Source organism: Protopterus annectens, chromosome 5.part0, assembly GCF_019279795.1.
Source record: "Protopterus annectens isolate FY-2018-M chromosome 5.part0, PAN1.0, whole genome shotgun sequence".
In the NCBI taxonomy this organism is placed as follows: domain Eukaryota; kingdom Metazoa; phylum Chordata; order Ceratodontiformes; family Protopteridae; genus Protopterus; species Protopterus annectens.
The window spans coordinates 1,983,331,502-1,983,344,392 of record NC_056735.1 but is presented as its reverse complement, the minus strand read 5'-3'; the positions used below and the strand labels follow the sequence as shown (position 1 = coordinate 1,983,344,392).

Below are 12,891 nucleotides of genomic sequence, written 5' to 3'. Positions count from 1 at the left end.
CAAACTGAAGACACTGCTTTTGAGTAGAATGAAGCGGATGGGAGAAGATGTAGGGGACTAGAAGATGGTAGGAAAAGAAAGCAAATATCTGGGAATAAGACTCGGAAACAGTTGAGGAAACTGTCAGAGAAACTTAAGAAGGGTTGTATGGGTTGGTGACGGAAAAGTTTCAAACTGGAAATTTTTTAACTTAGAAATAGATCACAAGGTACAGGTTTTACAAGTGAGCATAATACCTCAATTTGCCTACCCAGTAAATCTGCAGGGATTTCATCTGGGATAGTCAGGGACCTTGAGCAGCATGAGATAAAATAACAGAGTCAACTTAAAAAGGAGGATGAGGAGTCCCAGACCTGAAGTAATGTCTGCAGGCATGTCTACTAGTTAATATAGTGAAGATGGTGGATAGAGAGTATGGAGGAGATACAAAATGATGTTACAAAACAGTAAAGAAAACTTAGGAGAGGAGAAAGGTTTAGTACAGGAGAAACAAAAAGTACTGACAGCAGTACTGAAGTTGCCATGGATTAGACAGATACAAAAAGAACTTGGGAAGTTATGGCAAGAAGGAGACAGAATTCAGTGGAGAACATGGATTGTATCCATCAAGGAAGATTAGTAACCTTGTAACAGTTGCTGAAACTCTGAAAGAACCAATCCGACAAGGCACCCAAATTCCTCCAGCAAGCCACAACCCCCATGGATGAAAGTGCACAGTAACAATTGTTATCAAGAATGCTAACCTGACTAAAAAGCAGGAAACCAAAAAACTTAACAAAAAAAAAACTTTTAATCGATCCAATGTCTTTCATCTTTAAAAGATAAGACTTCATCAGAGATAAAGTATACATAATAATTATGGCCTTTTATACAATGTAATCACCAATTGGAAGCAACAATTCGGTATATGTTGATTTTCATTATAAAGCCACGGTTGAAAAAGAAAAGCATATTATTTCTGACTCATAGCATTTATTGCAGCTTCTGAATTCAACAGCTTTTAATGCGAACATTTTATGTATCACTATTGATGTGATTAACTTGTCCTCAGTGATTCCACGAGACTGTTATGCAACACTTGTAAAATATGTTACTAAAAGACAAATGTAAAACTAACTCAGAAATTTCTATTATGCAATTTCTTGAAATGGTTTTGAAGTATTGTTATGTATATTTTGATGGTGAATATTACCACCAAAGTATGGGGGTGGCTATGGGAGCTAGATGCACACCCACATAAACTAGCTTAGTTTTAGCAGATTGGGAACATAGTTGTGTTTTACTTCCCTCTTTTTTAATAAAGTATTCAGATACTTTAGATTTTTGGATGATGTACTTATTTTGTGGACAGATGAGCACTCAAAGTTTAACACTTTTTAGTAACAAGGATTCAGTAAATTACCTTGAGAGAACTATTTCAAAAGGCTATGTCAATAAAACATATGTTTCCAATATTAATAGGAAGGAAACATATTCAAACTCTCTTCTACATTATGATAGTAGTCAACTGTTTCACCAAAAGAGGATCATTATTAAGGGACAAATGATCCAGCTTTCCAGGCTGGTTTCCACAGATGAAACCTTTGCTATTGAAGTAGAAAAATTAGGTAGAATGTTCCTTGAAAGGAATTATCCAGTGTCTTTAGTACTGCCAGTGCAAGACAAAGTTGTAAAAGGTAGAGAGAGAACAAGTTTATTCCTATTTTAAGTGCTTAAAGCATCAAACAGAATAATGACATTTCTAGTAAGATGAAAACAGGGAGTGATTCTGAGAAGATGGGGGCAACGATCATTGAGTATAACTATCTACCACCCTAAATGAGAACCATTCTTTATAAAATGTTGTTATTGTTTTTCCCACTGAATTTAAACACATTTTAGGTTTTCACCCAAAAATTACATTCAAGAAAGGCGACAACCTTAAAAGTATTTTTGAGAGAAATAGTTTGGGTTGTAATCAGTTCTATTGTGCCTAAGTGATGAAATGTGGCTGCTCCATGTACTGTAAATTTATAAATGATGGTCCCTATGTGACTGTAAATGGTTATGATAAAACACTCAAATGTCTGGGTATTTGTTGTTACATAGCTACTTGTACAACCTGTCCAGCATATTATATAGGTAAGACTATTAGAACATTAAAAGAATGTGTATTTATGAGCATGTATAACGGGAAAAAGCCGAAAGAAAAACAACAACATACGGCATTAAGAAGTTTGAATTGACCAATGCACTATATAAACATTCCTTTCTATCTCCCTCTTCTAAAATATTTTTATTTTTTATTATTGATAGAGTCAATTATGTTGATCGGGGGGGCAACAATGAACTTTTACTGGAAGTGAAAGAGCTAAGATGGAAAATATGGCTGAATGCCATAGTGAAACCCAGATTGAATGAGACACTATCTTTAAGTAGTGTCTTCAAAAATAGAGCTGCATTATTCAATTAATAATATGTTAATAGCTCAGGAAGTTTTTATTTAATTATTTATTTATATTTGCATTTCATGTGTTTTTTGTTTAGATACTTTACAAGTGTTTTTCTGGTTAACTAAATTTATTGCACCTTTTAATGAATTATTGCTTCCAGTCGGTGATTACATTTTATATAAGGACGTGCTTATTACATGTACTTTACCTCTGATGAAGTCTTAACTTTTGAAGAGGAAAGCACTTAGATCAGTTAAAAGTTTTTCTTTTTAAATTTTTTGTTTCCTGCTTTTTAGTCAGGTTGGCATTCTTGATAACAGTTGTTACTGTGCACTTTCTTCCATGGTGGTTGTGGCTCACTGGAGGAGTTTGATGCCTTGTTGGATAAATTCAAGGAAGAATTGGAAAATAAGGCAGTAGTATGGAGATGAAGTAGGGAACAGAAAAAAGCAAGCTTTTAGAACTCCGGTTTAAGTAGGAGGCAGATTGAAAATCTGGGAGGAACCGAAGTATGAGTTTCAGTTGGAAAACTCCCTGGAATGGGAGTATATGAGGCTATATAATAGCTGGCAAGAGATCAGAGAGAGATTTGGATAATGTAAGGTAGGATCTCAGATTTATACAAGAACATGAGAACAGAAGAGTGGATGGAGGGGAAATAAACGGCCTGGTGAAGATAGGGAGAAGTTGATTAAGAGGGAAAAAATGCATGAGAGTGTCCAAATGAAAAGAGTCTTGAAAAAAGAAGCAAAAAACAGAGGAGGAGTGGGAAGAGATGATTCAGTTACCTAGGTACATAGCAGAAGCATGTAAATTTGGAAATTCTTCCTGGAAGTGCTTGCATAAGGTTTTTATAACCCATCTAGACAAGCTAAGATGTTCCCTAATGTATCTGTGGTATTCTGGAGATGTGGTAGAGAGAGAGGGGCATAGTACCAGACGTTCTGTGACTGAGAGACAAGGGGAGCATAAAACAGAAGTAAGAGGTTTGTTAAACAATAGAGGATATCTAAGTGTGGCATTGACAAAGAAGCTATTAGTATTGGGATATGAGAGTACTGTGCCAAGGAGATGCAAATAAATAATGGGGCTCAATATGACTATAGGAAATAAGGTAATACAAGACATTATAAGAAACCAGACATTCTCAGAAGGACAGAACTTGAAAATCTTGTAATAAGCTTAAGACAAGAAGAACTGAGATAGATTGAGAAGAGAGGACTTGAGTAAATTGAGTAATTTTAAGAAAACGTGGAAAGGTTGTGTAGAAGAGGAAACTTATTAAAGGAAGGAAAGGAAATTAATGTATGGATGTGGAAAAAAAACTCCTGAAAGTGGGCTGGGGCTCTGTAAATAGTTGTTTTTTGGGGGGGTGATAAGAGACAAGGAAAGGGATTAAGGTGGTTAAGATAAATGAAACAGAATGTATAGGCAATGGGAATAAATGGTTTTATTGTAAATCCTCTATGGCTAACTTTGAGTCCAAATTGGCCATATCCACTAAGGACAATCACAAGGCCTTCTTCACATAGTCCACAATCTCAAAGGTAACTCCCAAATTTTCTCTGAATTGGTGGTCAGGAATACCACATACATAAATGCCATAGATAACCAACCTGCTGGCAGAGAGGTTCAGTGAAAACTTCACCCCCCCTGTGCCCCCAATCAATAAAACAGGACATCCCCAGCACCTGCCCTCCTCCCCTCATCACCAGGAAGCAGGTTATTAATGCCCTCTCAAAGGCAGAAAATACAGCCTCCATGAGACCCGACAACATCCCTGGCTGTGTCTTACTTGAACTCAGGCAAGACCTCTCAGCACTACTAGGCAACGACCCAGGCAATTTTAGGCCCATCAGCCTAACTATCCTGATCTGTAAGGCCATGGAATGCATTATTTTGGACCTTATAAACAAGGATATTGGCAACCTGAAAATGCTTGATCCCACACAATGTGGTTTTGTCAAAGGGAGATCATGCCTATTAAACTTGGTCACCTTCTTCGAAACAGTCACCAAAGCCATGGATGAAGGCAAGACTAGCCAAAGCCTTTGACACTATTCCCCACTCGGGCATAATAGATAAACTCTCCCAGCTAGGCATCAACCCATATGTTACCAGATAGGTAGCTAACTGGCTCACTGATAGAACCCACTCAGTCAAAATAGGGGAAGCCACCTCTAGTAGTAGACCCGTAACAAGTGGCATACCCCAACGATCGGTCTTGGAGCCTCTACTGTTTGGGATATACTTTTCTGAGGTGCAAGCCAAAACCAGTGGTCTGTGGCTGATTTGCAAATGACTGCAAGCTGGGCACTGTCATAAATTCCCCTACTGATGTGAACATCCTCCAAGAGGGCCTTAACCAAACTAATCACTGGTGCCAGAAGCATGGCATCAAACTGAATGCCAAGAAATGCATTATTATCCCCTTTGGGGAAAATGGTGTCCCCACTAATTATTATATTAATAACAACGTACTAAGCATGCAGTCAGTCGTGAGGGACTTGGGCACGCAGGTTGATAGCAACCTGACTTTTGACCACCATGTTGCCTCCGTTGTACAGAAGGCTTTCTACATGGCCCACCTCATAAGTAATGGTATTTCATCCAGGAACAAGGAGGTCATAACATCCCTGTACTCCTCCCTTATCAGACCCATTATCAAATACAGTGCCCCCTTCGGCATGTACCGTGCCAAGCATGTGCAGCAGTTGGAGAGACCACAGAGGTTCCTGACCAGGAAAATCCAAGGTCTCAAACACCTATCCTACACAGCTAGGCTAAAAGCCCTGTCCCTTTACTCAGTCTCGTACAGACTGCTCAGAGGTAACCTGTGTCTGGCATATAAGGCCATCTCAGTCTCAGCCTTGATGGAGTTGCTGTATATCCGTAAGTCAAACTCCACTAGCGCAACCTGCAAGCAAGGTCTCACAATTGTCTGTGACATTAATAGAACTTGTTGGCAGGATAGATTTGTGTTTCATTGAATCCCCCATCTGTAGAATAGACTTTCTCTCCATGTCAAGCAGAGTACTTCAGTAGCCCTCTTTAAGAGGAACCTGGACAACTGGATGGGAAACAGAAAATATACCCCTGGGATCCCACCTGTGTCCCTGCTGGGCAGGGAAAACAGGTACTGACTATGTGGGAACATGGGTGAAATTCTTGGCTAGGCTTAAAAGGGCCTCCGGTCCAGTAGCCTAGTATTGTCCTATGAACCTGTGTAATGGGAAGGTATGTTAAACATTGGAACTGCTGAGATTAGACTGGTAGACTAGTATAGAAAGAAAAGAAGAAATGAGTAAAGAGAATTTTTTATGTAGTAGATAAAGCTGCCAACGATCAGCAGATGAAGATGCACCATGCATGAGGATTACGTTTGTATGTTGGTTAAAACAATGCTGTAATAATTTTTTATTGTTTTTTTTTTTGTTTGTTTGTTTTTTTGTTTTTTTTAAATGCAGCAGAAGTGAGAATTCCACAAATATATTTGTGCCTCGGTAAAAAAGAGAGAGAGAATTCTATAACACACACACACAGCTCAAAATAAATAATAAAAAGTGTAGTATTTTCATTTTTGGTAGACAACTCCTGCTCTTATAATAGTGTCTAGACAACGCACCTCTACAAAATGTAAATGTAGTTAAGGACCTAGGTTTCTGGGTTAATAGCTCTCTGTCACTTAACCATCATATAAGAATAGTTGTCAGTAAATCCTTTTATTTAGCCCAGCTAATTGCCAAAGTAATATTATTAAGGTCTAATGAGATAATCACTCCCGTATACTTTGCATTGATCAGGCCAATTATTGAGTACAATGGTGCATTTTGGATATACCTTACTAAACATGTCAAACACGCCCCAAACATTCTTAACCAAAAAGCTCACACAAGCTACACAAATAGATTTGTGAAAAGCAGTTATGAAAATTTTAGGGAAGTAACAAAATATTCAACATTTTACATAATTTTTAGTTGGCAGGGATTTCATATAGTATTTACCATAGCATCATTAAGAGCTGAACTGTCATGGATATCATTGCCAGGAATTGGGTTGTATTACAAGCAATGCCCGAGATAAATAAGTATATCAGTAACAGACCCAAATTTGCTTTTAGGAATTGTAGGAACAACTTCTCTGTTACAAGGATATGAGGCTAACTATTCCCCATGTAAATTTTAATAAGAAAAGAACTGTTCCATGTCTAAATTATTCTAGTTGTAAGTTTATAAGTCAGGAGAGTGAGTTTATTCACCCAGTAACTAAAAAGTAATATTTGTTCAAGTCTTCTGCCACATGTAATAAACTTTTATAGTATATTTAGTGACTTGTTCTTCCTGTCCCTCCTTCTATGTAGGAAAGTCAGCTAGGAGGTTAAGGGACCGTATTATTGAGCATCACTCTGATAGCAGAAGGAAAGTATTAACCAATGTTATAGATAGTGGCCCAGAGCATACATATAGGTGCAGAGTGATGCAAACTTTGGTAAAAAGTATAAGAGGAGGTGACCATAATAACAAGTTAGAACTGATGGAGTATGAATGGATCTTGCTCTTGAATGCTGATTCTTCTAGTTTAAACACAATGGTTACATTAAAACCAGTTCTGAGGTTAAAGCAAATGTCTTTTAAGTATGCTATTATTAAGTGCACTTTAACTCTGTACTAATTGCCTTTTTATGTGTTGATTTTGTTTTTAACTATGTCTGTATTCTCACTAGAGGGCTTGCACCATGCAACTTTGCTTGTTTTAGTATTTAAATGGAAGTTTTCATATTGTATTTTATACACTGATGAAGGGATTTGTGTTCCCAAAAGCGTTATTTTATTAAAATAGCATTTCTACAAGTCCAGCATGTTATTTTGTAAGTGGAAACTCTCACATATGCATAACCCCCCCCGCAATAGAGTCTGAGAGTGCAGTTTTTGGGATATAGCTAAAGGCTAATCTGGTTTCCTGTGAAGAACAGTAATTTATTTTAGAAACATGAAGTCCTAGTAGAAAAAAAAAAAAGGTTAGACTCCTTGTTGTTGAAAATGCTGCATAGTGTTTCACTCTTGTTTACTTGGTTATCATATACTGTTTTGTACGTACTGTTTTGTCCAAGCTTTCATGGAGAACGTGCTGCTCTATATACTGTATGGATAGATGGGTGGAACCATGTAGACATAGCTAGGTTTTACTAGTGACAATGTTATTTTTTGTGTGCTGTCTTTTATCAAGTAAGTGGCTTTAGCTGCCTTTATGTCCCAATAAATCAGTATAAAACATTTTATGTTTGCACTTATCTGGTAAAGTGATGTAGGAGGCATACCTATTGAAATTCCATAGAAGGCAATTGCAGAACTGTGGAACTGCATTTGCAAATGTGAACTGTTAGATACTCTGTCCGCAGTTGCAGTATCTAGAAATATGCCCCCTACTTCAAAGTATAGTGATGTCAAAGTCAGTATTTGTAAACAGCAGAGAGGAGAGGAGAGAGAGAGCAGACCCAGAGGCCAAGGATGCAGGGGAGGAGCTGGAAGCCGCTGCCCCCCCCCCCCAAAAAAAAGCACACTGCTGCATAAATACTTTAAAAGTTTTACAGAAACTTAGAATTCACTGTTTTATGTCAAAATCAAAATTTATCTGTCAGAGGATCATAGTTATAAGGAGACTAAAAGTGCCATGTTTTAAAGTTATATGACCAAGCTTTACTTTTGTTACTGATGAAATCTTCTGAGAGCAATACCAGCAAATATTATTAGTTTTACATTAAACACTAAAAGTAAATAAAAGTTTTCTTTGAGGTAAAGATATAATTTATATCTGCTGCTTTGATTTCATCTGATTATACACAAGCATATCAAAAACTGAATTTTGTTGATTATGTGAAAATAGTAATATTCTGTTTCTTTTCTTAGCAACAGTTCATCAGAATGGACTGTCTATCAATCAGACGTTATTAGGTTTGTCGCCAAATGTTCTGCCTGGCCCTAAAGAAGGAGATATAGCTGGTCATGATATGGGACATGAAGCAAAGAGAATGCACGTTGACAAAGGTAACGTGGCTTTGGTTATCATAAATTCAAAATAAGGTAACACAAATAGAATAAATGAACTAAATGTACGTTTAAATTGCATGTTTCCCTTAAAATGATTGCCTTGCATAATTTCAAGGAGTAGACATATGATTTAGATATTTTTTATGTATTCTCATTCCACTGTTGCTATACCTTTAGGTTAATCTTCATGACTAGATGTGTGGACACAGTTTTGCCTCAAGGTTATCACCTTACCCTGCTTAATTCAGGAGGTGAGAACTAAATGCTTAGAAAGGGTGGCAAGAACTTTTACGTGTGTCTTTTTAAAGGTGAATGTGGTTGGGCATCTTGTGGTTACTGTGATAACTTGCTTAGCATTGTTCCTGTGTCCCTGTTAATGCATAGTACCTTATAAAAAGGAACAATACTAGAGCAGATAAACTCTTTCTGTCATTTATGTGGTGCTGAGTAATTTCAGATGTTCATTATTTGATCGCTGTTGCAATAGCCTTAGCTGTATGGGTTATATCCTACTAAGACTATAACAGCTGTTGTCAGTGATCATTCATCTGCTGTTGTCAGTGATCATTCATCTGCTGTTGTGGTAAGTTTACTTGCACAACTGTACTTTTTGCCGCATACGCATATTTCCTTCTTTCCTTTTTCATGTTTTTGTTTTTCTTATTAACAGTAATATCATTGCTTTTCTCACCCAGTTGTGCTGTTGTTTTCTGAAACATATTTTAGTATTATTGCATTTTCATTCAGTTTCCCTCCTTTAGTTTCATCATAGATTTCACAACATATTCTGTCCAAAAAGTTATGCTTCTGGAACAAAACCCAGACAATCTTCCTGATAGTTCCTACTTTGTCACACAAATTACAAACTTTGAATAGACAATTAGAATGCATTTGATCATCTCTTTCACAAATGACACATTTACCTTAGACAATATCACACATAGCCCCCCCCCCAAAAAAAAAAAGAAAAATTACAAAGTTTGATAGATCAATATTCCTTTTTTTTCTTACAGTGTCAGATGCATTTCTTGCTCTGAGTACACAATCTGCAAGTATCCACACTTTTGTCCAGCTATACCAGTTGGGTTTATTCAATTATTTCTCAACAATGTTATACTTTCTGGTATCCATTTATAGTAAGTCACTAAACTTGAAAGTTAGACCACAGAATTCTGCATGTGTGTTTTTACGTCTGAAAACTTGCACTAAACTTTGTAATAACTCCTTATTTTTAAGTTGACATAACAGTAAGAGATTGTGATATTCTTTACTTAAATGTTTTAGCAAACGGTGCCATTCCTACTCATAGTCATGATTCATAGTAATGGAACTATCTTTCTGTAAATACAGCTGGATCAACAAAAAAACAACTGGATGTACATCTATTTATAATTTCCCATCTTCATGTCTATCAAAAATAGTTTTCCTAACTCACCTTCCTTGCATCAAGCTCCTCAGTCCTGTGACCCCCCCCCCCCCATTGTGACACTGATACTTTGATGCAACCAGAATTGCTTCAGTATAATCATACAGTCTGCCCTGTGGTTAGAAGGGTCTTCAACACTTGTAAAATCTGCCTCACAAAGCACTTTTTTCCAAATCTTCAACAGTTTCTGTCTCTGTCTTCTCCTATTATAAAGTTTTGAAGCTGAGAGCCTGTGAAATTGTGACTTGGACAACAGTGGGAAAGCCTCATCAGACAAGCCATGTGCTTTTTCTGCTGTTTTTTCCATACCAGCATCAGTTTTATCTATACAGTAAACTTCTTTCCTAGTGAAACAATCAACAGTACCCCCTTGAAAAGAATAAGGGAAGCATCTCAGATGTCCTGACCAAATTACTGTTGTCATTATGAATACTACCTCTGATCTCCCGTGAAAGCAGGCTACAAGTTGCTATAAAAAGTAAGTGAATTAATAAATAATAATAACATGCCTGATATACACTGTATTCCTCTCACTACCTGCAGAAACTAAGTTGATGAGAACTTTATTATTAACTGTAGAATCAGGGTATTTTGGATGACCATAATTGAGCTTGCACAGGCTGGACTGTACTGGTGAATGCTGGGGGATGTATACCAAGTCTAAGGTTTGAGATTGCATTACCTCAGAGTATTTCCGACTGTTAGTAATGTTAATAGCAGGAGTATGAACTAAAGAAGCACGAACAAGCCCCCCAGCCAAAGTGCTTTGCATTTTGTTGCATTGCATTTCATTATTCACTTGACGAATTTTTTACATCATACTTTTTTTTAAATTATCTAAAAAATTCAATGCTTGAAAAGTGGTGCTGCTAATTGTATACTCAAAAAAGTTATGCAGCCTATCTACAGAACTGTCCCACACAATGAACACATTGTCTATAGAATGGCCAGAAACAGAGATTATTTTCTTAAGTAAAATTAAGGCTAGATTGACTTTCTTATTTTCTAATTATGATGTTAGCAAAAGTAGGTGCCATAGCAGCAACTATAGCAAAATCATTGATTTAATGAAAGTAATTCTTATCAAAAAATAAAATAATTGTTACTCAGTATGACTCCCAAGGAAAAACAAAGCAAGTTAATAGTTCTACTAGTCATTTTAATGCACTTTACTAATTATCAAGCAATCTCTAAGTTGTGACTAATGATGCATCTTTGTATATTTCAACTCATCATTCCTTTGAAGAAAGTGACAAGAGTCCTTAAGGCAAGCAGGAGAATTCTTAACACATTGTTCAAAACAAAGTTTCCATGTTGGGTTCTTTAGTTGATATTGTAGAACAAAAAATGAGAACTGCTGCTATTCTTGTGAAACTTATGAACAGCAGATGTTGCAGGCAGGTCTGATTTATCAACCACAAAATAATAATGCAGTTCAAGAGATGCTTTGTTTTTGAACAAATCACAAACCAGCTTATCAGTTCTACTGTGTGCTGTATGAATCTTATCTATAAAAATTATTTTATTAGATGTTCATTCACACTTAAAAGCTATTGATCAGTACTTTTTTGGTTTTGTCCAGAATTCTTGTGCTAAGAGTTTGAGAGGTATTTTTACAGTGCAGGCAGTGCTGTATGATTAGATCCCATTTCTTTTGCCTTTTTTTGTGAACAAGCATGCATACACACTCACAAAGACACAATCGCATCAAAATACCCTGTTTTCCTGATAGCCAGTTCTTTACTAGTCTTCATTCATTGCTACTTCAAGTATTTCATCAAACTGTTTGCATCAGTCAGGGCAGGCCTGTATACATTGCTTTGCATATATAGTAACTCTTACTGTTTGTGACCTCGGCATTGGTCGCAAGATCTTTGTATACCGACATGATGTTATTTAAGCAAGCAAAACTGGAATTCTTTCACAAATAATGTGTATTTAGATTGCATTGCATTAAGGAAGTCTTATGTCCATGTAACATAAACCACTGTAGGAGTGCATGTTAAGAATTGTACATGGATAAGACTTAAGATTCCACTTGATTCCACAAAGCCAGCATATCTTTCGCAAGATCCCTTGTACACAATCCTTGTAAAATTATATGTTGTCTTTGTCATGTGTTTACTAATGAACACTAGACTTGCCATGTGGAATAAGAAACTTGAAAATGGAGAGTCTATTTCCTAAAAATTGTTATTATGACAAACTAGGAAGATAAGTTATACTAGTGAGGCTGTTCAGCTGAAGGGCATGCGCAGTTTCTATATGCTAAAGGTAACAACTTTCTAAGCATAAAAATTATATCCAGAAATCCCTTGGTAGTTGTTGTTTTTCACAGACTACTGCAGCTTCAGATGTAATGTTCCATTTGTTACATTGCTCAGGTTCTCAGATCCATGAAGTTCAGTATTTTGTTTATTTATTCCTTACCAATAGTGTTGTCAGCATCACATTATGCATAGCGCTGAGAGCTTTACAGCAGGGGGTGGGATTGAAATTGTGCAATTATTTCTTCAAGGTCACTTCAGATTTGTGGCTAATGTTATTTCATTTAAAGTGAAGCATTACTAAAGTAAAGTAAGTCAAATATAAAAATGTATGGCATTTACAAGTTGAATTATAACTGCTGCAAAACTCTGTAATATTTCTGCAGCTACTTCTATTTCATCCATTGGTAAATAACACACTACTAATAAATGAATGGACACTGAAGTACGTGAATGGATTCTTTGAAATCCTAGTTTTTCTGAAAACCAAACGAAGGAAGGACACCTTTTTGATATAATACGCCAACGATGAATGATGTTTCTGTTCATTTTTTTTAGCAATTAACAGAGTGAAATATGTAAAAAAGCAGTGCTACCACAGAAAACATATAAACTGTTGTTAAGAATCAAAAATGTTTGATCCAAGCAGTTTTCCAAAATTACGCTACAACAGTTAATTTTTAGATGTACTTTAATAAAATTCTGAATACTGTGCGCAA

At 36.4% G+C, this 12,891-nt stretch overlaps 1 protein-coding gene across 3 annotated transcripts in view; it reads left to right on the top strand.

Annotated features, from left to right (window-relative positions):
* Positions 1 to 12,891, top strand: part of DACH1 (dachshund family transcription factor 1) — a 1,758,683-nt gene that overhangs the window by 1,303,070 nt on the left and 442,722 nt on the right. For all 3 annotated transcript variants that reach the window (XM_044071748.1, XM_044071747.1, XM_044071749.1), the window contains exon 7: positions 8,339 to 8,476. In XM_044071748.1, coding sequence (XP_043927683.1) covers positions 8,339 to 8,476 — 138 coding nt within the window. The remainder of the gene's footprint in view (positions 1 to 8,338; positions 8,477 to 12,891) is intronic.